Source organism: Pongo pygmaeus, chromosome 6 (genome assembly GCF_028885625.2).
Source record: "Pongo pygmaeus isolate AG05252 chromosome 6, NHGRI_mPonPyg2-v2.0_pri, whole genome shotgun sequence".
Classification (NCBI taxonomy): domain Eukaryota; kingdom Metazoa; phylum Chordata; class Mammalia; order Primates; family Hominidae; genus Pongo; species Pongo pygmaeus.
The window spans coordinates 101,361,886-101,389,098 of NC_072379.2; the positions used below are offsets into that span (position 1 = coordinate 101,361,886).

A 27,213-nucleotide genomic window follows, 5' to 3' on the forward strand; every position below is an offset into this window, starting at 1 on the left:
AAAACAAAAATTAACAAATGGGACCTAATTAAACAAAAGAGCTTCTATCAGCAAAAGAAACTATCAACAGATAAACAGACAACCTATAGAATGGGATAAAACATTTGTGAACTATACATCCAACAGAAGTCTAATATCCACAATCTATAAGGATCTTAAACAAATTTACAAGACAAAAAAACACCATTAGCCGGGCACGGTGGCTCACGCCTGTAATCCCAGCACTTTGGGAGGCCAAGGCGGGTGGATCACGAGGTCAGGAGATTGAGACCATCCTGGCTAACACGGTGAAACCCCATCTCTACTAAAAATACAAAAAATTAGCCAGGTGTGTTGGCGGGCACCTGTGGTCCCAGCTACTCAGGAGGCTGAGGCAGGAGAATGGTGTGAACCCGGGAGGCGGAGCCTGCAGTGAGCTGAGATCGCACCACTGCACTCCAGCCTGAGCAACAGAACGAGACTCCCTCTCAAAAAAAACGAAACAAAACAAAACAGAACAAAACAAAACAAAACAAAACACCATTAAAAGAGTGGTCAAAGCACACAAACACTTCTCAAAAGAAGACATACAGGCAACCAATGAGCATATGAAAAAATGCTCAACATCACCAATCATTAGAGAAATGTAAATCTCACACCAGTTAGAATGGCTATTATTAAAAAGTCAGAAAATAACAGATACTGGCAAGGTTATAGAGAAAAGGAAACGCTTACACACTGCTGGTGGGAATGTAAATTAGCTCAGCCATTGTGGAAAGCAGTTTGGCGATTTCTCAAAGAACATAAAACAGAATTGCCATTCAACCCAACAATCCCATATTGGGTATATGCCCAAAGGAATATAAATCATTCTACCATAAAGACACACGCACGCATCTTTGCTGCACATCACAGCACTATTCACAATAACAAAGATATGAAATCAACCTAAATGCCCATCAACAGTAGACTGGATTTTTAAAAATGTGGTATATATATACATTGAAATACCATGCAGCCATAAAAAATAATGAGATCATGTCCTTTGCAGCAACATGGACGGAGTTGGAGACCATTATCCTAAGCAAACTAACACAGGGACAGAAAACCAAATACTACACCTTCTCACTTACAAGTGGAAGCTAAACTTCTGAGTACATATGGACACAAAGAAAGGAAGAACAGACACCAGGATCTACTTGGGGGTGGAGGGTGGGAGGATGGTGAGGATTGGAAAAGTATCTATTGAATGCTAGGCTTATAACCTGGGTGACAAAATAAATCTATACACCAAATTCCTATGACACGCAATTTACCTACATATAACAAACCTTCACATGTACTCCCTCAACCTAAAATAAAAGTTAAAAAGAGAGAGAGAGAGAGAAATAATTAGGGCAAGGATGACAGACTTTATTACATAAAGCTTTAAAATTTCTGTCATCAGCCAGGTGTGGTAGTTCATGCCTGTAATCCCAGCACTTTGGGAGGCCAAGGTGGGTGGATCACCTGAGGTCCGGAGTTTGAGACCAGCCTGGCCAATATGGTGAAACCCCATCTCTACTAAAAATACAAGGAAAAATTAGCTGGGCATAGTGGTGGGCACCTGTAATCCCAGCTACCTGGAGGCTGAGGCTGGAGAATCGCTTGAACCCAGGAGGCGGAGGTTGCAGTGAGCTGAGATTGCACCATTGCACTTCCAGCCTGGGCAACAAGAGTGAAACTCCATCTCAAAAAAAAAAAAAAAAAAAAAAAAAATTCTGTCACCAGAAGACTCCACAAGCAAAACTGAAAGCAAACATCAAGTGTGGGGGAAAAAATTTCCAAATATATTCCAAAGGGCTAATATTGCCAATATAAAGAGCTATTACAAACCAGTAAGAAAATTATAGGAATTACAATGTAAAAACAGACAAGATAGGAGCAGGTAATTTGTAAAGGAAGAAATAATGGGCAAAAATATCCTTATTCTAACTGAATGCAATACATCAAGAGTAGGATTATAGTGTATACATACATACATACATACATATATATATATATATATATATATTTTTTTTTTTTTTCAGATGGAGTTTTGCTATTGTTGCCCAGGCTGGAGTGCAATGGTGTGATCTCGGCTTACTGCAACCTCTCCCTCCTGGGTTCAAGCAATTCTCCTGTCTCAGCCTCCCAAGTAGCTGGGATTACAGGCATGCACCACCACACCTGGCAGATTATAGTATCTAATATATACGGAATTCATACAAACCTGTAATATTGCTCTTTCAGGTAACAGTGAAATGTCACATTTTAGAGTCTCATCTACAAGAGAGACTTCAGAAGAACTTTGTTCAGGAAAATTAGATTCTTCTGCAGCAGCTCTTTTGAGTATTAACCTATTTTTCCATTTTTTCAATTGAAGTTCATGTTTTAATATCTGCAATGAAAATAATTTTAAAATTCCATGGAATTGCTGTTAACGGTCAAGAGAGATGACAGACACAAAGCACAGTGCTTGACACAAGAATAGGACCAATTAAACATTATTTATGATCATCATCATTACTACATAAACTATAATTTTTCATAAGCATGTTTAATGTTCTCTGAACCACCAAAGTATTACAGATCATTTTCATTAGTTGTCATAAAACACTGGCACAGGCAGCCATCTTGAAAGGCTGATCTAGTCTCCTCTTTCACAGATGAGGAAGTGAGGACCACAAAGTCAAGGCTCTGGCAATGATAAAACTAGTAATTGGTGCATGGAGTGAAGGTGATTAACATACAGATAACAAAAAAGGGAAGTCAGAAGTAATGTATTTTGGAAATTGCCAAATTTATTGTCACAGGAAGTCCCCATTTTAACTTTTGATACACTTCTGAAAACTGTGTAATAAATAAAGGTAGTAAGTATTTCAGTCATAAACATATACACAATATTGGTGTAATATATATTGATGTAATATATATATGTGTATGTATATGTGTGTATGTATGTATGTATGTGTGTGTGTATATATACACAGACATATTAGAGCCTGAGGAAGAACACATGTGGAGCGCTTGACACACAGGTGTTCCCTGCCTCTGCTCCCAGCATACACTTGCCATCCTCACTCCATTTAAGTGAATATAGAATGATTGTTAGGTCAATAAATCATATATCTAGAAAAAAAGTTCTCTAAACACACAATTAACTATATAATATATATAATATACATATATCTTAATGATATTATTATAGTACATATAACATATATTATATATATTAATATATATCAACTACTGTGTGCAAAACATTATGTTCAGCATATGGAGAATACTAAGAGAACAATACTGCCTGCTCTCAGGGATTTTTTGTTTGTTTGTTTTTTGAGAAGGAGTTTCACTTTGGTCGCCCAGGCTGGAGTGCAGTGGCGTGATCTCGGCTCACTGCATCCTCCACCTCAAGGGTTCAAGAGATTCTCCTGACTCAGCCTCCCAAGTAGCTGGGATTACAGGGGCCCGCCACCATGCCTGGCTAATTTTTATATTCAGGGATGTTTAGCTGAAGGGGGTGTACAACGGGGGACTGGTCATGTACAGTTACCTATTTCACTATTAGACAATCAGTGATCAGGCATAGAGGGCAGTTATCAAAACACTAGCTTAATATACAGACTGGTGAAAAGCAGTGAATGAGCAGACTAACATAGTGTTAGGTACCCAAAGTAGAGCTGTTTCACTGGTAATATTGAAAAGGTAGTTTGCAAAAGGCAAAGCCTAGAGAACCAGCCTACAAGACCACCAGCTCAAAACCTATAGATTATAAACTTCTAGAGAGCATCTCAAGTAACCTCTGAGATGTTTAAAGCTCAGCACAGGCTGTAGCACTGTTTTAAGCATATGTAAGTAATAAATCTCCTCATACTCTTTTGCTGCATGTGTGCTATTGTCAGTCTCAACATCTGAACCAAATTCAGGTGAGTAGAGGCATTGATCCATGGGGCAACCACAGAAGAAGTGGATTTAACTTCACCCCACATTCTCTTTTCTATCTACCCTTACTTTGTATTTCAAAGAATATTAATAAAATATCTCCTACTAAATAATGTAACTACAGAAAAAAAATCCAGCATGTTTCTACATCTGATCATAGTGTTACTCTGAGCATACTAAACCAATATTAAGTAATGATATACTAATAGCTGAAGTAAATTTTAAATTATTAAGTTAAAGAACAAGAATCCCGGCCAGACGCGGTAGCTCACGCCTGTAATCCCAGCACTTTAGGAGGCCGAGGTGGGCAGATCACCTGAGGTCAGGAGTTCAACACCAGCCTAGCCAACATGGTGAAACCCCATCTCTACTAAAAATACAAAAAAATTAGCTGGGTGTGGTGGCAGGCACCTGTAATTCCAGCTACTCGGGAGGCTGAGGCAGGAGAATTGCTTGAACCTGGGAGGCAGAGGTTGCAGTGAGCCGAGATCGCACCATTGCACTCCAGCCTGGACAACAAGAGCAAAACTCTGTCCCAAAAAAATACATATTAAAAAAAAACAAGAATCCCATCAAAAGTAGACAATATTCAGGATTTTAGTATTTTCCACACACAGCATTATTATTTGAGGCAACATGAATACAACTGAAAAATTCAGATTCTTAAAAAATTGTTTCAATATACAATACCAGCTCATCTTCTTTCTTTTTACTCTTATGTCTTGCTGTATTCCGCCATTTTGTTAGGATAATGGTTAGCTTGTGACAATAGATGATCTGTTGTATCCGCAATAGCATATCTGAAGGAAATTTACTAGATTACTGTATATATTAATAGGTATAGCTGTTTCCAAAAAACACAAAGTGATTTAATGGTCTATCATGTTTATGAGACAATGTCACATCCCATCGTTTTTGTTTGGTTTTATTTACACTTGAAATTAATTACTTTTGATAGCATTAGTACTCTCGAGACTTTATTAACCTGGAAACATCACCTTTGCCCCTTAGAAATTAAGATGTAATAGCTGCAATAGAAATGTCAAGACATGTATCATTTCTTTTTTTTAAACAAGGTTGTTCTTTGTAAAACCAGAACTTCTAAACTTTTTCATAAGAAATACAGTCATAAGGTAGCATTTAGATCCAATGCCTTTGAATTTAATTTTATGTCCTATGATTAACCAGTTCCTAACCCTTCATTACACTAATGTTAAAATCTTCGGAGGGTCCACTCTAACTGAGGTACCAACCAAAGCCAGTCAAAAAGAAATGATTCTCTGGTTTGCAACAGTCATAAATAAGTTATTATCAGGAGAGTTGCAAAAAAATCTAACTGGAAGGCAAGAGCTCTTGGAGGTTATACTGAGTGGGCATGGATCACATGAATGTACCTCCCACCCACTCAGTATAACCCCCAAGGTCTTAAGAGAAGATAATTTTTATTTTTAAGTTTTGTCATATATACATTAAATATAATATTTGTAAAAAGCATAAACCTCTTTACAAAAATAGTCAATTTTGGTACCTGTCCATACTATTTGGAACCCATCCAGCTCTCTATTATGTAAAAAAGCTCATAGTAGATTCTATTTATATTCATGTATACATACACACAAATGCACACAAGATTTGATTTTAAATGTTTTCTATTAAAATAAAATCCTTTGAGACAAATCTCATTAAGTATTTTTAAATTAGCAGCTCTACCTTCATTTCATGACAATTATCTAGACATAAAAATGGTAGGTTCTCTAAGTATACAAAGTATGCTTAACTGTTAGTTTTTTTATTATTTCAATAAATGGATACAAAAAGTAATTGCTACTATGTAAGAATTTACTTTTAAGTTTTTCTTTCTGGTCTTCCATATAAGAGTGCCAGTGATGAAATACAGATTTTTGAAGTCTGAAATTGTAACATGTCACTGCTCTGTTCATTTTTTCAGCCAGGACGACATTTTCATCTGTACGAGCTATGTCTCTCCAAGTGCTGCAGGCAGAAGACATTTTTTTTAAAATAATATTTTGATATTAGGGCAATATATCAGTAAATAAATTAAGGTGAACAAAGAATGATATCTCCTTTATGACCTCAAAAGCCACAGCATAAAAAGAAACTTCTACAACTTGGGTATGACCTGAAGAATTCCTAAGAGTTATAGAGAAAAATGGAGACTATATGAGTCATATTTCTTTTTGGATAAAATAAAGAAATCATGGGATAAAATCATGTTTTCATAATTCCAATTTACCAAAAGAACCACCTAATGATGTCTTTTTTTTAAAGGAATCTAAATTCCACAACATATTTGGCTCCAAGGGTTTCAGATAAGTGGACTGTGAAACTAACCATATTTTAATTTTAAAGTTTTATTTTTTAAGAAAAGATAGTTATACCTTAAAGAAGTAAAATACATATTTTAACTAAGTAAAAGCTGATTAAATATAAAAGAAATATATAATACAAAATGGTAGAAACATGATTAGACAGATAAAATCAGCACAACTGGCCAAAAGTGAATTTTACTTTGCACGGAGAATATGAATATCAAGAATAAAAACTCAAAGATGAAGAAATTGTAAAAATCACATTCTTACCAAAAATGAGTCTTTACTAAATGTCCAGTATAAAAGCTACAGGCTTTTATCATCAATTCCGGAGTCATCTAAAGTAAATAAATAATTGAAATAACAAATATTAGAAATAAATGGAATGCACAGACTACCTCTGCAAGATACTCAAGAAAAAGAGAGCAATGGATGCCAAGAGGGAAAGGAATTGGGCAGTTGGAGACAGGAATGGGCTGAAATAACTATATACCATTTACGTTTTGGAATTTTGTGTATGTCTATAAGCTATTTTTTTAAGTTAAAATAACAGCTTAATATATTTTCCCATTATATCTCACTTAGTTTGAAGCATTTTGAGTTAAGCATCATGGCATTGTTATGATAAGCTATATTTATAATAGTATAGAATTGCAGTTCTGCTGTTCACTATTAAAACAGAATGATTTTCTGAATCATTCTGAATCAAACAGAATGATTTTTTCAAGGATATAAACTGAGATTCTCTTTTCAACATAGAGGAATTCCTCATTTACCAAGCAGGAATAGGAAAACCACATAAATTAGAAGTCTAAACTGTGGAATATGCTTAAAGAGATGCAAATTTATCACTTACAGCTATTCACAATAACATGTGGCAAGAGCTAACTGAAATCATCTACACCTTCTGTGCATTCTTTAATAAGTAAAGATATTATTATACTAACATATGTATTATATGCACATGGCTACTGTTAAGTGTTAATGGTGTTTTCCTCTTATTTTATTGCCACTTTGCTTACTATATAGATATACAAACATATGGTCACATCTATTTGGTGTATAGGTAAGTTTGGTTCAAATCTATACCAACAGCCAAGAATTCTGAATTCCACTTTTCTAAGGCAAATGTTTTCTCCTTTGCATATTGCTGTAAATACTTTGTTAAATTAACAGATATGGCATACACATGTTCATCATAGATTTATTTTAGGCATACAAGAAAGGCCCATAGGACCCCTGCCATGTGAAAATCCTCACTTTTGATGGAGATTAAATGCAAATTATGCCTACAGTGAGGGAAAACATAAATGATTCAAGTCATTCTTCACTAAATTCAGATTTTTATAGAAGAAAGGAATCCAGATGAGTAAAGAAGGAGTATTGAGGATATTACAGCAGGCAGGATAAAAACCAAGAAGGGGATGAGGTGGCAGAGGCAGACAAATTTCATTAACATTACAATTTTTCAGTACTGTTGTAGGTCCCTAAATTTCATGAGCTTGATTCTTTTTAGATGATATTACCTGAAAAGTCCTAAATAAATAACTACAGTAAATGATATGTCATAAAAATATGAGTATATGACCAAATGAATATAGTTCAAAACATTATAGTAATAATGACTTTGAAAAGAATTATTAAAATTCAGCAAGTACCATTTGAACTCAGGTTTTCTTTTCTGATGATCAACTCTTTAAAACAGCATAAAAGTATTTTCTATTCTATTACTGAAAGAAGTAATTTAAATCCTCATTAATTCATGATTTATAATACACCAGAATTTTTGTTGTTCTAATATTCATTTTTTAAGAGTTTCTCTTCAAAAATTTTTATTTTAACTTTACATTTATTGTTCTCCCAGTTTGGAAGAGAGGGAGGGAGCGAGGGAGGGAGGGAGGGGAAAGGAAGGAAGGAGAGAAAGAAACAATTAAAATCACGATTTTTCCTTATTATTATTATTATTGGTATACTCTTATTTTCTTCACAGGGAAAAGCAAGTTTAAGAGAGCATCTCCAAGGGACTAACATGCAAGACGACTCCAGCCCAGTAATGCCCCATTCCCCACTTGGGGGTGGGGATGTGTTGACTTCACTGCAGCTCCAAGGAATCTCTGGCCAATCCAACCACTGGGCACATGTCTGGACCGCTTAGTCACATGACTTCACTTCCTCCATTTACGTTTCCACCACCCACACTCCAGCCAATGGCTTCCCACCCTTCATAGTCGCTGCATATTGTTTAACCGCTTCTGAATGAAAAATATTCTTCCTCTCACCTTTTAATTCCAGCTGGCAGTGTTTTGCACAGAGTAGGAGCTCAACAAATATATATGTATTGATCCATCAACAGAATTAGAAAACTGCTTAGATGCAAGCCAATTCTCTGCCATCTGACTACCACAGATGGAGGGCAAAGGATTCTGGTAACAACTTTGTGGGCAAGTCAGTGGATAAACAGCAAGTTAGCACTGGCTACAGATGGCCTCAGAGTACCCTCACATAACACTCACACCACTAGTGCTGCTGTCCCCTGACACCCGTAGTTATAAACAAAGTGAGGGAGGAATGGACAGTGCATCACAATACGATTTCTGAGAGTACAGGTACACTGTAAGGTTAATTTCTAGTCTGGAAATAAAAGAAAAAATTCTACCATAAGAGATGATTTTTAAAGTTAAAGAGTGGGAATGTGTAAATAAATAATGAATTAGTTGCAAAAGATTTTTCATAGTATTAAGTTAGGGTTTAACACTACTTTTTTAGGCCAGTGGCCTACAAGAAGCCAGTTGGAATCACCTGCGAAACTTGTAAACTACCCAGGCTCACTTCCCAAGATTCCTTAGCCCTCCACTCTTACCCTCTCTAGGAATTACTGCTGTGGTTAGTCACTATTATGACTGAGAGTATGTCTTATTCCTCATGTACACTGGGGACAGAAGAGTGTTAAGGCCCAAATTTTAAGCTGAGTTCCAGCAGCATACAATAGCACACACACTAGTTTCAAGGAAACATATTTTTATAGATTAGGAGAGAAAAAGAAGTGAAATATAAAACTGATTTCTTTTTGAAAAGATATTATATGTAGCATGATTACAACCCAGTCCTAAAAAAAAAAGCTTATAAAAAAATTTCATTCCTCTGCCAGGGTTGGAGGAAAATAAGATTTAAAATTTCAAACTTACAGAGAAATAAAATAAACACCTAATACCCACAGTCCATGTTTAACATTGTCAACATTCTGCCATACTTGCTTTTTCTATTTTAAAGTATATAAATTAAGATATCATGACATTTCATCCCCCAAATCTTATAATATCCATCTCTTAAAAAATGAGTACATTTTCTTTGCAACCACAATTCCATTATCCTGCCTTAGACACTTAATAGTAATTGCTTAATATCATTGTACCCATGCTATAGCCAACTCTCTGGAATTGGCCTCCAAATGTCTTATACGGCTTGTTGAAACTAGAATCCAGACAAGGACCATATATTTGCATTGCAAACTCAGTTGATGTGAGGATTTCAATAGCTACAGAAAAAAAGTTTTAGTTTTTCCTTCTCCTTTTCTATATTTTCAACATTTAATAAGTATGAGGTGTGCAGTGGAGGTGGGATAACATTGGCCTAAATCTAATGGTTTCTGTTACCTGGGCCTGTCTAATATTACATTCTAAAAGTCAGCCAGGCATGGTGGCTCACACTTACAATCCCAAAACTTTGGATGGCTGAGGTGGGAGGATCCCTCGAGCTCAGGACTTAAAAAGTAGCCTGGGCAACATAGTGAGACCTTGTCTCTACTAAAAATAAAAAATTAGCTGGGTGTGGTGGCATGCACCCATAGTACCAGCAACTTGGGAGGTTGAGGTCGGAGAATCACTGGAGCTCAGATAGAGGCTGCAGTGAGCAAGCTATGATTGTGCCACTGCACTCCAGCCTGGGCAACAGAGTGAGACCCTCTCTCTCTCTCTCTGCTGTCTCTCTCTCTCTCTGTCTGTCTCTGTCTCTCTCCATCCCCCTCATACACACACACACACACACACACTCTCTCTCACATACACAGAGTTCTAAAAGTCAATTTAAATGTTTTTGTTTTGACAGACAAGAGACTAAGAAAGGTTTTTTTGTTTTTTGTTTCTGTTTTCTTTTTTCTTTTCCTATCCTCTGAAAGAAAAACAAGAACAGGGATAGGGGTGGGGAGCCACATGGCATCTGTCTCTGCCACCTGAATTGGGGGTCTGAGTCTTAGGGAAGAAAGAACTGCAGGCAGAATCCAAAAGAACTGCTCCTATGAGGCACACAGCACTATTTGTGCAATACAAAGTGAAGGAAAGGCATTGTGTCCAGAATTGGTGGGTTCTTGGTCTCACTGACTTCAAGAATGAAGCCGCGGACCCTCGTCGTGAGTGTTACAGTTCTTAAAGGCGGCATGTCTGGAGTTTGTTCCTTCTGATGTTCGGATGTGTTCAGAGTTTCTTCCTTCTGGTGGGTTCGTGGTCTCGCTGGCTCAAGAATGAAGCTGCGGACCTTCGCGGTGAGTGTTACAGCTCTTAAGGTGGCACGTCTGGAGTTGTTCGTTCCTCCTGGTGGGTTCATGGTCTCGTTGGCTTCAGGAGTGAAGCTGCAGACCTTCGCGGTGAGTGTTACAGCTCATAAAGGTAGTATGGACCCAAAGAGTGAGCAGTAGCAAGATTTATTGCAAAGAGCGAAAGAACAAAGCCTCCACAGGGTGGAAGGGGACCAGAGCAGGTTGCCACTGCTGGCTGGGGCAGCCTGCTTTTATTCTCTTATCTGGCCCCACCCACATCCTGCTGATTGGTAGAGCCGAGTGGTCTGTTTTGACAGGGCGCTGATTGGTGTGTTTACAATCCCTGAGCTAGACACAAAGGTTCTCCATATCCCCACCAGATTAGCTAGATACAGAGTGTGGACACAAACGTTCTCCAAGTCCCCACCAGAGTAGCTAGATACAGAGTGTCGATTAGTGCATTCACAAACCCAGAGCTAGACACAGGGTGCTGACTGGTGTGTTTACAAACCTTGAGCTAGAGACAGACTACTGATTGGTGTATTTACAATCCCTTAGCTAGACATAAAGGTTCTCCAAGTTCCCACTAGACTCAGGAGCACAGCTGGCTTCACCCAGTGGATCTCGCACTGGGGCTGCAGGTGGAGCTGCCTGCCAGTCCCGCAACGTGCACCCACACTCCTCAGCCATTGGGTGGTCATGAGACTGGGCGCCGTGGAGCAGGGGGCGGCGCTCGTCGGGGAGGCTTGGGCTGCACAGGAGCCCACGGAAGGCGGGCAGGGAGGCTCAGGCATGGCAGGCTGCAGGTCCCAAGCCCTGCCCTGCGGGAAGGCAGCTAAGGCCTGGTGAGAAATTGAGCACAGCGGCTGCTGGCCCAGGTGCTAAGCCCCTCACTGCCCCGGCCAGTGGGGTCAGCCAGCCGCTGGGAGTGCAGGGTCCACGGAGCCCACACCCACCTGGAACTCGCACTGGCCTGCAAGCACCACATGCGCCCCGGTTCCTGCCCATGCCTCTCCCTCCACACCTCCTCGCAAGCTGAGGGAGCCAGCTCCAGCCTTGGCCAGCCCAGAAAGGGGCTCCCACAGTGCAGCAGTGGGCTGAAGGGCTCCTAAAATGCCGCCAAAGTGGGAGCCCAGGCAGAGGAGTTGCCGAGAGTGAGTGAGGGCTGCGAGGGCTTCCAGCATGCTGTCACCTCTCAGCGTGTCCCCCACTACTGTACAGCACACAGAGCAAAAGGCCATCAAATTTAATGTGACTTTAAATTTTGCAAACTTAAACTAATGTGATACAAAAAATATTACAAAAGTCTTACATTATGCCACTTTTTGAAATAATACAATCTTTCAAATTAAAATTTTACTGAGAGGTATTTCCTTTCAAAGCTGGTGGGAAAACGAATTAAAAGTTTAAGTTTTGCCACAAAGTGGTACTATTTCGGCAGGTAAACAAATGTGGTTTTAGTCTTGAAGCATGAGTTTGAGTTATTAGCAGTCTTCAGCAAAATACAGCATCTTGTGAAAAGTGTGACCAACCAGTGTGGTCTGAGTAAAGTTGGCAGGCCAAGGGAAAGGAAGAGTATTTGGCACTTAAGGATTTGCAGGTGTACAGCCTGGAACACCAGCTCAGGCAGACATTGGGGCTCTTAGGAAGACCAGAGTGGCAGTTCTAGGGTTCCCCTTCAGATGGCCTCACAGGTTCCAGACAGACACTAGGAGGAATTCTTGAATTCACATGGGATAGCTTTGGGATTCCCAGACACAAATGGGTAGAACTTGAAGGGGAAACTGATCTCTTGTGTTACGAAGACAGGAGCTAGAGGCAGTGAAATCTGGGATATTCCTATTAACACTGCTCTACTTATATCCCAGGCTGGTGAGACCTGGGGAAGTGTTGCAGTAAATGAAAAAATAATGAAATACTATTACGAATCATTACTGTTGACTTAACAGACACCAAATCTATGGCTCTTTAATATAAGTAGCAATTGGTCCCATTAATTTTTAATTTTGTAAGATATCCATTTACTATATGTAAAAAAATGCATTTAAACAACAGCTATAGAAAAAAAGTTTCAGTTCTATAAAATACTTAAAGTACCTAGTAAAGTATTAAGAATCTGGTAAGAACTAAATGTAAAATAAATGTAAATCATTAACTTTATATTATAATTTTTAGCTTTCAGCATATTGTAATATTATTTTTCTTCTGGCAAGCAATTCCCTTTATTGCTCAGTTAACCTGCGAATCAAAAGATTATATATGAAATCGTCTTAACACAATTCACCATATTATAAAGTACCATGCCTTTACTTCATTAATGAGCTTCATTTATATCCCACATAGTATCATTCTAGAATAGGGGTCTCCAACCCCCAGGCCACAGACTGGTACAGGTCCATGGCCTGTTAGGAACTCGGCCACACAGCAGGAGGTGAGCAGTGGGCAAGCGAGCATTACCTCCTGAGCTCCACCTCATCAGCCGCAGCATTAGATTCTCACAGGAGCACGAACCCCACTGTGAACTGTGCATGCAAAGGATCTAGGTTGTGCGTTCCTTATGAGAATCTAACTAATGCCTGATGATCTGAGGTACAACAGTTTCATCCCTTAATCACCCCCACCACCCCACCACAGTCCATGGAAAAAATTTCTTCCATGAAACCGGTCTCTGGTACCAAAAAGGTTGGTGACCACTGTTCTAGAATAATACTAGCAAAACAGAATGGGGATTATAAATATGTGTTGAATGGATATGCCTAATTTAAATCCCTCTCAACTCTGATTTTTTTTTTTTTATTTTTCAAAAGCCCTAAAAGTTAATAACAATAGCAAAAAGAAGCCATATCTTTAATACAGAGAGAACATATCTTTATATATAGCAGCACGGCATGGTATGAAGTGTTGAATTTTTCATGATGAGTCATTTTTCTTATTTCTTGATCTTCTGCAAATTACTGATTTATTTATTTATTTATTTATTTATTTATATTTGAGACAGAGTCTCAATCTGTCACCCAGGCTGGAGCACGATCTTGGCTCACTGCAATCTCCACTCCCCAGTTCATGCGATTCTCATGCCTCAGTCTCCTCAGTAGCTGGGATTACAGGTGTGCACCACCACACCTAGCTAATTTTTGTATTTTTAGTAGAGATGGGGTTTCACCATGTTGCCCAGGCTGCTCTTGAACTCCTGGCCTCAAGTGACCTGCCCACTTCGGCCTCCCAAAGTGTTGGGGTTACAGGCACAAGCCACAGTGCCTGGCCCAAAAGAGTCTTTAATACCTAAAGGGCTTTTGTGCCTGGACAGAAACACTCACTAACATTTGTACTTTAATGCTTTTTATCAATAAACACATATCTAAATAAAAACAATTTTGGAAACTCAATGTTTCTTAAACATGCTAATGTTTGTTACCAACTTCATTAAGTAAAGTCCCTGAAATAATTTAAACTACAATTACAATTTACAAAGCCATTCCTTACAACACCTAAAATGCAACAGCAGACAGAATATACATAAATATCACATCATTATTATTATATGTTACACTTAAACTTATCCTAAACAACATGAATCTAGTTCATATCTTCATTATTTCCACACTTTACTATTTTTTACTCCTTCCAGATTACAGTAATGTTTATTTTGATGCCTTATCAGATAACAGTAATGTACTCAGTTTCAAAAGAAATGAAATACCTTTGCCGAGCCAACAAGGATACAGGATCAACCAACTGATTATCAACCAACTGATTCTTATTTGGGTCACAGGCACTGTCTGCCTCTCCCAAATGATTAAAACTCCAGCCCCTAAGGGTCCTAAGATTAAGTTTCCTTTCCATAGTTAAACTTTGTTCATCAGTAAGACTTTTCAAATCCACATCTTTCATTTACATTTTAGGGTTTTTTTACACGGTGCTCCTCTGTGATATCATTATTTTAAAATATTTTATATTTTATTTTATTATTTTAAAAGACACAGTGGGTCAAGCCTGTAATCCTAGCACTCTGGGAGGCTGAGGTAGGAAGATCTCTTGAGGCCAGGAGTTTGAGATCAGCTGGGGTAACACAGCGAGACTCTGTCTGTACCAAAGGAAAAAAAAATTAGCCAGGTATGGTAGCTCACACCTAGTAGTCCCAGCTACTCAGGAGGCAGAGGCAGGAGGATTGTTTGAGCTCAGGAATTCAAGGTTACAGTGAACTATGATCATGCCACTGCACTCCAGCAAGAGTGACAGAGTGAGACCCTGTCTGTAAAAGAATACTTTTGGGCATGCTTCCAAGATGGCCAAATAGAAACAGCTCCGGTCTGCAGCTCCCAGCGAGATCGACACAGAAGACGGATAATTTCTGCATTTCCAACTGAGGTATCTGGTGCATCTCACTGGGACTCGTTGGACAGTGGGTGCAGCCCACAGAGGGCGAGCTGAAGCAGGGTAGGACGTCGCCTCACCCAGGAAGTGCAAGGGGTCAGGGGATTTCCCTTTCCAAGCCAAGGGAAGCCATGACAGACCGTACCTGGAAAAACGGGGCACTCTTGACCAAATACTGAGCTTTTACCACAGTCTTAGCAACATGCAGACCAGGAGATACCTCCCGCGCCTGGCTTGGTGAGTCCCACACCCATGGAGCCTTACTCACTGCTAGCGCAGCAGTCTGAGATCAACCTGCGACACTGCAGATTGGCAGGGTGAGGGGCATCTGCCATTGCTGAGGCTTGAGTAGCTCACAGTGTAAACAAAGACGCCAGGAAGCACAAACTGGGCGGAGCCCACCGCAGCTCAGCAAGGCCTACTGCCTCTATAGATTCCACCTCTGGGGACAGGGCATAGTAGAACAAAAGGCAGCAGACATCTTCTGGAGACTTAAACGTCCCTGTCTGACAGCTCTGAAGAGAGCAGTGGTTCTCTCAGCATGGCGTTTGAGCTCCAAGAATGGACAGACTGCCTCCTCAAGCAGGTCCCTGACCCTCATGTAGCCTGACTGGGAAACATCTCCCAGTAGGGGCCAATAGACACCTCAAACAGGCGGGTGCCCCTCTGGGACGAAGCTTCCAGAGGAAGGATCAGGCAGCAATATTTGCTGTTCTGCAGCCTCCACTGGTGATACATAGGCAAACAGGGTCTGCAGTGGACCTCCAGCAAACTTCAACAGACCTGCAGCTCAGGGGTCTGACTGTTAAAGGAAAACTAACAAACAGAAAGGAATATCACCAACATCAACAAAAATGACATCCACAGCAAAACCCCATCTGTAGGTCACCAACATCAAAGACCAAAGGTAGATAAAACCACAAAGATGGGGAGAAACCAGAGCAGAAAAGCTGAAAATTCCAAAAAACACAGGGCCTATTCTCTTCCAAAGGATCGCAGCTCCTCACCAGCAAGGGAACAAAACTGGACGGAGAATGAGTTTGACAAGTTGACAGAAGGAGGCTTCAGAAGGTGGGTAATAACAAACTTCTCTGAACTAAAGGAGCATGTTCTAACCCATCGCAAGGAAGCTAAAAACCTTGAAAAAAGATTAGATGAATGGCTAACTAGAATGAATAGTGTAGAGAAGACCTTAAATGACCTGATGGAGCTGAAAACCACAGCATGAGAACTTCATGATGCATGCACAAGCTTCAATAGCCGATTCCATCAAGTGGAAGAAAGGATATCAGTGATTGAAGATCAAATTAATGAAATAAAGCAAGAAGACAAGATTAGAGAAAAAAGAGTGAAAAGAAATGAACAAAGTCTCCAAGAAATATGGGACTAGGTGAAAAGACCAAATAAATATATGTTTGATTGGTGTACCAGAAAGTGACAGGTAGAATGCAACCAAGTTAGAAAACACTCTTCAGGATATTATCCAGGAAAACTTCCCTAACCTAGCAACGCAGGCCAACATTCAAACTCAGGAAATACAGACACCACCACAAAGATACTCCTTGAGAAGAGCAACTCTAAGACACATAATTGTCAGATTCACCAAGGTTGAAATGAGGGAAAAAATGTTAAGGGCAGCCAGAGAGAAAGATCGGGTTACCCACAAAGGGAAGCACATCAGACTAACAGCGGATCTCTCGGCAGAAACCTTACAAGCCAGAAGAGAGTGGGGGCCAATATTCAACATTCTTAAAGAAAAGAATTTTCAACCCAGAATCTCATATCCCGTCAAACTAAGTTTCATAAGTGAAGGAGAAATAAAATCCTTTATAGACAAGTAAATACTGAGAGATTTTGTCACCACCAGGCCTGCATTACAAGAGCTCCTGGTGGAAGCATTAAACATGGAAAGGAACAACCAGTACCAGCCACTGCAAAAACATGCCAAATGGTAAAGACCATCGATGCTAGGAAGAAACTGCATCAATTAACAGGCAAAATAACCAGCTAACATCATAATAACAGGATCAAATTCAAACATAACAATATTAACTTTAAATGTAAATGGGCTAAATGCCCCAATTAAAAGACACAAACTGGCAAACTGGATAAAGAGTCAAGACCCATCAGTGTGTTGTATTCAGGAGACCCATCTCATGTGCAAAGATGCATATAGGCTCAAAATAAAGGGATGGAGGAATACTTACCAAGCAAATGGAAAGCAAAAAAAAAAGCAGGGGTTGTAATCCTAGTCTCTGATAAAACAGACTTTAAACCAACAGAGATCAAAAAGAGACAAAGAAGGCCACTACATATTGGTAAAGGGATCAATTCAACAAGAAGAGCTAACTATCCTAAATATATATGCACCCAATACAGGAGCACCCAGATTCACAAAGCAAGTCCTTAGAGACCTACAAAGAGACTCAGACTACCACACAATAATAATGGGAGACTTTAACACCCCACTGTCAGCATTAGACAGATCAACGAGACAGAAGGTTAACAAGGATATCCAGGACTTGAACTCAGCTCTGGACCAAGAGGACCTAATAGACATCTAAGAACTCCACACCCCAAATCAACAGAATATACACTCTTCTCAGCATCACATCGCACTTATTCTAAAATTGACCACATAATTGGTAGTAAAACACTCCTCAGCAAATGTAAAAGAACAGAAATCACAAAAAACTGTCTCGCAGACCACAGTGCAATCAAATTAGAACTCAGGATTAATAAACTCACTCAAAACTGCACAACTACATGGAAACTGAACAACCTGCTCCTGAATGACTACTGGCTAAATAAATAACGAAATAAAGGCAAAAATAAACATGTTCTTTGAAACCAAGGAGAACAAAGACACAATGTACCAGAATCTCTCGGACACATTTAAAGAAGTGCATAGAGGGAAATTTATAGCACTAAATGCCCACAAGAGAAAGCAGGAAAGATCTAAAATTGACACCCTAACATCACAATTAAAAGAACTAGAGAAGCAAGAGCAAACACATTCAAAAGCTAGCAGAAGGCAAGAAATAACTAAGATTAGAGCAGAACTGAAGGAGACAGAGTCACAAAAAAACTCTTCAAAAAAATCAATGAATCCAGGCGCTGGTTTTTTGAAAAGACCAACAAAATTGATAGACCGAGAGCAAGACTAATAAAGAAGAAAAGAGAGAAGAATCAAATAGATACAATAAAAAATGATAAAGGGGGTATCACTACCGATCTCACAGAAACACAAACTACCATCAGAGAATACTGTAAACACCTCTACACAAAGAAATTAGAAAATCTAGAAGAAATGGATAAATTCCTGGACAAACACACCCTCCCAAGGCTAAACCAGGAAGAAGTTGAATCTCTGAATAGACCAAAAACAGGTTCTGAAATTGAAGCAATAATAGCCTACCAACCAAAAAAAAGACCAGGACCAGACAGATTCACAGACAAATTCTACCAGAAGTACAAACAGGAGCTGGTACCATTCCTTCTGAAACTATTTCAGTCAATAGAAAAAGAGAGAATCCTCCCTAACTCTTTTTATGAGGCTAGCATCATCCTGATACAAAAGCCTGATAGAAACAAAGCAAAAAAAGAGATTTTTAGGCCAATATCCCTGATGAACATCAATGCAAAAATCCTCAATAAAATACTGGAAAACTGAATCCAGCAGCACATCAAAAAGCTTATCCACCATGATCAAGTTGGCTTCATCCCTGGGATGCAACGCTGGTTCAACATATGCAAATCAATAAACATAATCCATCACATAAACAGAACCACATGACAAAACCACATGATTATCTCAATAGATGCAGAAAAGGCCTTCGACAAAATTCAACAGCCCTTCATGCTAAAAACTCTCAATAAACTAGGTATTGATGGAACATATCTCAAAATAATAAGAGCTATTTATGACAAACCCACAGCCAATATCCTACTGAATGGGCAGAAACTAGAAGCATTCCCTTTGAAAAGTGGCACAAGACAAGGATGCCCTCTCTCAATACTCTCAATATTCCTATTCAACATAGTTTTGGAAGTTCTTCTGGCTAGGGCAATCAGGCAAGAGAAAGAAATCAAGGGTATTCAATTAGGAAAAGAGGAAGTCAAATTGGCCCTGTTTGCAGATGACATGATTGTATATTTAGAAAAAGCCATTGTCTCAGCCCAAAATCTCCTTAAGCTGATAAGCAACTTCAGCAAAGTCTCAGTATACAAAATCAATGTGCAAAAATCACAAGCATTCCTACACACCAATAATAGACAAACAGAGAGCCAAATCATGAGTGAACTCCCATTCACAATTACTACAAAGAGAATAAAATACCTAGGAATCCAACTTACAAGGAATGTGAAGGACCTCTTCAAGGAGAACTACAAACCACTGCTCAACACAATAAAAGAGGACACAAACAAATGGAAAATCATTCCATGCTCATGGATAGGAAGAATCAGTATCATGAAAACGGCTATACAACCCAAGGTAATTTATAGATTCAATGCTATCCCCATCAAGCTACCACTGACTTTCTTCACAGAATTGGAAAAAACTACTTTAAAGTTCATATGGAACTGAAAAAAAGCCCGCATAGCCAAGGCAGTCTTAAGCAAAAAAAAAAAACAAAGCTGGAGGCATCATGGAGACTTCAAAATATACTACAAGGCTACAGTAACCAAAACAGCATGGTACTGGTACCAAAACAGATACATAGACCAATGGAACAGAACAGAGACCTCAGAAATAACACCACACATCTACAACCATCTGATCTTTGACAAAACTGACAAAAACAAGCAATGGGGAAAGGGTTCTCTATTTAATAAATTGTGCTGAAAAAACTGGCTAGCCAAATGCAGAAAGCTGAAACTGGATCCCTTCCTTACACCATATACAAAAATTAACTCAAGATGGATTAAAGACTTAAATGTAAGACCTAACACCATAAAAACCCTAGAATAAAACCTAAGCAATACCATTCAGGACATAGACATGGGCAAAGACTTCATGATTAAAACACCAAAAGCAATGGCAACAGAAGCCAAAATAGACACATGGGATCTAATTAAACTAAAGAGCTTCTGCACAGCAAAAGAAACTACCATCCAAGTGAACAGCCAACCTGTAAAATGGGAGAGAATCTTTGCAATCTACTCATCTGACAAAGGGCTAATATCCAGAATCTACAAAGAACTTAAACAAATTTACAAGAAAAAAACAAACCACCCCATCAAAAAGTGGGCAAAGGATATGAACAGACACTTTTCAAAAGAAGATATTTATGCAGCCAACAAACATATGAAAAAAAGCTCATCATCACCGGTCATCAAAGAAATGCAAATCAAAACCACAATGAGATACCATCTCATGCCCATTAGAATGGAGATCATTAAGAAGTCAGGAAACAACAGATGCTGGAGAGGATGTGGAGAAACAGGAATGCTTTTACACTGTTGGCGGGAGTGTAAATTAGTTCAACCGTTGTGGAAGACAATGTGGCAATTCCTCAAGGATCTAGAACCAGAAATACCATTTGACCCAGCAATCCCATTACTGGGTATATACCCAAAGGATTATAAGTCATGCTACTATAAAGACACATGCACACATATGTTTATTATGGCACCTCCGTCGCCAAGGCCGGAGTCTAATGGCATGATCTCAGCTCACTGCAACCTCAGCCTTCAGGGTTTGGGCAATTCTCCTGCCTCAGCCTCCCAAGTAGCTGGGATTACAGGCGTGTGCCACCACGCCCAGCTAATTTTTTTGCATATTTAGTAAAGACGGGGTTTCACCATGTTGGCCAGGCTGGTCTTGAACTCCTGACCTCAGGTGATCCACCTGCCTCGGCCTCCCAAAGTGCTGGGATTACAGGTGTGAGACACCGCGCCCAACCTGAATATACACATCTTAAAAGCAAAAAGAATTGCATAATCTTCTTAAACTGCATTCAGTAGTCTTTTTGTTAGTGGTTCTATGGTAATGTTATTCGGAAATCATTATATGCACATTGTAGGATACAACTAATACGGAATGATATTAAGATCTCTAGGAGTCAAGATTCATTAAAAGTGGGTCAACCAGATCATGTGTGCCTCCAGATGTGATGCACTAGGAAAAACACAACACCTCTATGCAATATTACTGTCTACACAAAAAGTTGATAGGGGGGAACCTGAATGAAATCAAGCATCTAGATTTAACTATCAGCTTGCAGGAAATACAGGAAACAGAGTAAGTAAAATGACACTAGAGGAAGCATTGAGAACGTGGGACATTTTACAAGACAAATTACCCGTTTCCTTCAATAAGTAAGTTGCATGCAGAAAAAATAAGACAAGGAGAATTCCTGTCCATTACAAGAGACGTTAGATAAATAACAACCAAGTGCAATATGTAGACTCTGTATAGATTCTGATTGGAACACAGCCACATGTAAAAAGACATTTTTGAGACAATCTGGGAAACTAAAATATAGAATATGCATCTGAATATAATCAGGACTAGATGGCATTCAGGAATTATAGTTATTTATTCATAAGACAGTGGCACTGTGTTTCTATTCTCTAAAAATATAATTTCCTATTAGAGATGCACACTACAGTATAATATAATTTCTGGGATTTGCTTTCTAATACTCCAGCAAAAATGGAGGAAGAGAGAATAAATTAACAAGATTGGTAAAATGCTGATGATTGTTCAAGTTAGATGATGAGTGATCATTATGGTACTCCTTCTACTTTTGTGTTATATTAAAATGTTTCCATAATAAAAAGATTTTTAAAATTTTATATATGCTTTCTCTTGTAGTTAGAAGGCCCATCTGGAGATTTCATTTCCTAAGAAATGAGAACCAAGTCTGTGAAGTTCATTTCCTCCTAACAATGGTTGATTCTTTCATCTTGGAACGCTTGAAACAATGAAATTGTCTTTCCTTCTACTGTTATGAAAGCAGTTCCTACGTTTTCTTTTACTATTTGGCTTACTCACAGTTTCCTGTATTCACTCGTCTTTAAGTAGAGACATATTTATCCTTTATAAATAGGCACTGATAAAAGAAAAACTTCAGCCGAATTAAATGTAAAGGAATTTAATTGAGCAATGAATAATTCGTGAATTGGGCAGCCCCCAGAATCACAGCAGATTCAGACAGACTCCAGCGCAGCCATGTGGTGGAAGAAGATTAATACACACAAAAAGGGAAATGACGTGCAGAAATCGGAAGTGAGGTACAGAACAGCTGGACTGGTTACAGATTGGTGTTTGCCTTATTTGAACACAGTTTGAACACTCAGCAGTGTATGAATGGTTGAAGTATGGCTGCTGGGATTGGCCAAGACTCAGCTATTGATACAGGTGCATACTCCTAGTTAGGTTTTCAGTCTTGTCTATCTATTAACCTAGGTTGCAGTTCGTCCACAAAGACTCAAATATAGAAGCAGGGAATCCTTCTCAGGCCACATTTAGTTCACTTTAACAACTCCCCCCTTTTGGTCATTTTCTCAATTTTGAGAGACTGACCAAAACTTTAATTATCAATGCCACTATCACCATTGTAAAAGTACTTATTTGGTTTTGAAACACACTGGGAGACAGTAGAATATTGAGTTTTGCAAAGGTAAAAACAAGTATGAGTAGAGGGACCCTTTATGGGTACCTTTTTATGCTGGAATATCCTATTTACAGGAGAAAAACAAAACCTAGTCTGTTCTATGATCTATGTGTTTCCATAAAGTCTTAGTTTGATTATGTCACATTTAGCATAAGTGACCCCATTTTAGTTTGGTTTGGCCTGTTGGGGCCTAGTGAATGAGCTTAGTCCAAAACAGTGGCCTCCCACAACTTTGTTTAAAAAAGATTCCCCCTTTTTGGTCAGGTTCTCACTTAGATGAAAGTGTGACCAAAACTTAGGGCCTTAGTGCCACTCTCAGTTACCATCATTTTGGGTTTCCAGTCTCACCACGTCATTCATAGGTTATAGTAGCCTCATGGTCGCACATTTCTTTCAGCTCTTGTCTTTCCATTTGAAGAGAGACCATTTGGCATTCTAGAGGTGGCTGCATGCAAGATTTAAAACCTTCGAGAGAATACAGTGCACCAGGGAGACTATTATTATGACTCTCAGGAGGATAATGCCAAGAGTTTAGAGTATGCTCCTTACCCAGGGTACCCATAAACCAAACCACCTAAAATTAAATAGATTAAAGAATAAGCTGGATAAAGAGTCTACTTGCTTTAAGTAGTCTTTTCATTAATCATCTACAACTGAATTTTTATAATCTACATTTGATGTATTTCTCCATAGGCCACAAATGTCAGAAGCTGCACAGGTACTTTTCTGTTTAGCCAATTATATTATTTAGCATAACTTTCACAAGAGAATTTAAAGTCTGTTGTGTAACAATAGGCTTTACATTAGAATCTGCTATACAGCCTATCATGAGGGATACATTTCTAAGTATTGCCTCTTTTATTCTAAACCATGGAAAAAGGACCTAACAAATGATGTCCTTCTAGAAGAGTGAAGGCCTCCTGGCAATGTTCTATTTAACCCATGATGTGGGTTAAGAGGAGTTTTGACTAATTATGAGGCGACATATATACCATTAAAGTTTCTCACCTACGTTGGGCCTTCATCTTTTATCCATCAAAGTATAAAGTTATTCATGTACAAGGCTGGTGCAAAATCCTTCACGAATAAAAGTATACCCTATAAGTGCACATAATAGACCCCCTCGTCATTTCTATTGGCTGTAGAGGCATAAATAAGGAAAAAATATTCAAAGATAAGAGTCTCACAATAGTAGATGTCTTGATCCGTGATCTCAGGAAAAGCTGTTTACATCAAGGATGCCATCTTCTTCTGGGGAGAAACTTTCCTGGTTAGTTTTACCTTAAGGGTTCCAATGGGTGTACAGTTCCAAGAGTCTGGAGGGACCCTTCTCAGTTGTGAGATTATGAACTCAAAGTTCAAGGTTCCAAAGTTTTGTTGCAGTGTGGATGGCAAACACAGTCTTTCTCTGATGTTCTCAAAAGATCCAGTCTTCAGGTTCTAGATTGTGAAGCAGTTGATTATCCTCAGTGAACCAGAAAAACTTTCTTTACCTGGTGAAAATATACTGTGGCATAATAATTACTGTAGCATAAAAATGCATTAAAAATGACAGTTGAATGAACTCCCTTTATAAATGTTTAAATGACCCATTGGATAGCCAAACGTACCTGATACCCAAACGTACCTGAAGGTTTGTTGTCTTCCGAGGAATATGGAACCAAATATTGGTTTTAAACTATTTTTGAAATGTATAAGTCATTATATCAATATATTCAATTTGGATGATTTCATCTTTTCCATGATGAGTCATGGAATGCAGAGCCTTTAATAACAAAAGCTTTAAGGGCTCAGGAAGGACAAGATGGCCTTCCTGGTCTTCTATGAGTCTATGCTTAATATTGGACTTATGTCCTCTTGAATACCAGTTGTTTCTCCAATTTAAATTCATAGCACTTATAACTAATGGTTATCAGAGGTAATTAGACTTAGACTATGGAATTCAAATTGTATATCTAATCAATTTCAGTATCGGCTGATTTAACATGAAAATCTTGGCAAAGTATTTTCTTGGTATTTAATTAATTTTTTGTTTTACTTGGGTTAGCAGTTCTATACAAGGAAGTTTGGTTATTTCTGTGATATACAATAACTTAACATAATAACTATAATTATGGTTGATAGTATAGACTCAGACATATTAGAATTTTATAAATCCTATACAGTTTTTTTGTTTGTTTTTGAGATGGAGTCTTGCTCTGTCACCCAGGCTGGAGTGCAGAGGCATGATCTTGCCTCACTGCAACCTCCGCCTCCTGGGTTCAAGTGATTCTTCCACCTCAGCCTCCCAAGTAGCTGGGATTACAGGCACCTGCCACCATGCCTGTCTAACTTTTTGTACCTTTAGTAGGGACGGGGTTTCACCATGTTAGCCAGGCTGGTCTCAAACTCCTAGCCTCAGGTGATCTGCCTTCCTCGGTCTCCCAAAGTGTTGGGATTACAGGCATGAGCCACCGTGCCTGGCCCCATACAATTTTAGAACATACATTAATATCATTCACTAAAATATAACCTGAAGATTGAACATTATTTTTATCTTGACAATGCTTCCCATGTAACTTAACATGTTAAATAATTCTGTTTACCTCTCTTTTGGATGCTTCAGGGGCCCTCTGTAGCATTCCAAATTTAGAGGTCAGAAAAGACCATTTTAAAGCTGAAATTTAATTTTGGGAAGCCTATTAAATATAAATATATATATAAAGTTTTAAAACACTTGATATTATGAACTAGAATTCCAGGTCATCGTAAGTCACTCATTTAGCCAAAATGATGACTCGAAAAATTTTTTAAAGGCAAAAACCTTTACTCATTGATAGAGGGAAGACTCAGCTTTCCAAACAATCTGTCTTTTGTCTTTCCTTCCTTTTTTTTTTTGATGGTGTATTTAAAAGGCAAACAAAACAAAAATCTTTCACTACCTTTTAATATTACATGAAAATCTTGTTCAAGAGAGAAAGCCAAATTTCACCCTTGCATTAGTGGACTATTAATGTCAACCCCAATTTTTAATAAAACCTCACAGACAAATCTATCTAATCTTAATCAGTTTGACCATAAGGTGAGATTTTCATAAACCTTTTATAACCCTTTACCAATTTTTATTAAAGAGCAGATTAGTGCTTTAAGAAAACCCTATTGTGCTTTTATTTTGATGTTCAATTTACAGAAAAACTGAACAATACACCATTAAATTTAGTCAATATTTTCACACATAGAATTTCTTTTACAAAGTTAATTTTTACAAACCTTCCACAACTTGTTCAAACCTTTAGCTTTATTCTATTTAATTTAAAACAATCCTTTAACCCATTAAGCTAGGTAAAAATTTACATTCCCATGCATTCTTATAATCTCTTAACAAAAACATGCTTAATTTTCCTCACACACCTTGCATGTAAACCTAGTTTTTCAGTAGTCTCAATCACATGTTATAATGGTAATTCTTAGCAACTTTCACTTTTGGTGCATAAATTTTCTATGAATCCTTTCACGACTTACACAGACCATCTACAACATGCTTGGTCTTTCTGACTTGTCCTAAACAACCGTCTTTTTAAACAACCAGTCATTTTACTTTAGGACAAGAATTTACTCTACAAGATCCTTTCTTATATAAAATCTCTTTTCTTTATAACCTTCTTTTCATAGCTAGGTGGCATGGCTAATTCCACATATCCCCAGACCTTATTTAGAATGTAATGTCTCCAAAATAAATTGAACAATTTTCAAAGGTCAAAGCAGTTTATGGCCTTAAAAATATTAAGCAAACCTAATATTTGACCTGCATAATTTAGACTAAATGTCTTTATTTTATCAATAATCTTTAAAGCTGTTTATATTTCCCAAAGATGACCAAAGTTACATGAACTAAAAGGCATTACAGTTTTCTTCTTTCAAAATATTTAAGCACTTATTTTTGTTTAAACCAATTAATTAGAGTTCTTTTATACAAACATTACACACACAACACATATGTAACTATACAGACAAACCAAAGATTACTACAGTAGTTGTAAGATTTTCCATTTGCCAGTTTTTAAGTTTCTTAATTAGATTACTGGCTTTGGGGTGGAGTCCTTGGAAGAACAGGGCCAAGAAAGGGTCTCTGGTGCCTCCTGTTTTTCCCAAGGAGTCCCAGGCTGTGAGAGCTTGAATATCCACTTTTAATTAAGCTGACTTTTAACCATAGCACTCTTTAATAAAGTCCTTTTAAGATTTCTTATTACCCGACTTTAGCCAGGCCAAAGAGCTGATATTTCTGGCTTTTAAACTTTACCCAAGGTAACCTCACAGATGCTCTGAGAAAGGAAAATTCAAGACAGTTCGTGGAGGGGAAGAGAATCAAAAAATGGCAAAGGTCACCCAAATATCAATCAAAAAGGCTCACCCCTAAGCTACAGATTGAACTCTG

At 38.4% G+C, this 27,213-nt stretch overlaps 1 protein-coding gene across 5 annotated transcripts in view; it reads right to left on the bottom strand.

Annotated features, from left to right (window-relative positions):
- FBXL13 (F-box and leucine rich repeat protein 13) overlaps positions 1-27,213 on the bottom strand; it is a 269,907-nt gene that overhangs the window by 218,346 nt on the left and 24,348 nt on the right. For 3 of the 5 annotated variants that reach the window (XM_063667682.1, XM_054494956.2, XM_054494957.2), the window contains 4 exons: positions 6,543-6,610; positions 5,786-5,934; positions 4,633-4,742; positions 2,231-2,398 (listed from right to left, as the gene is read on the bottom strand). In XM_063667682.1, the coding sequence (XP_063523752.1) occupies positions 2,231-2,398; positions 4,633-4,742; positions 5,786-5,934; positions 6,543-6,610 (495 nt within the window). Of the gene's footprint in view, positions 1-2,230; positions 2,399-4,632; positions 4,743-5,785; positions 5,935-6,542; positions 6,611-23,807; positions 24,667-27,213 lie in introns of those variants that run through there. The other 2 variants (XM_063667683.1, XM_063667684.1) reach the window with 2 other exon arrangements.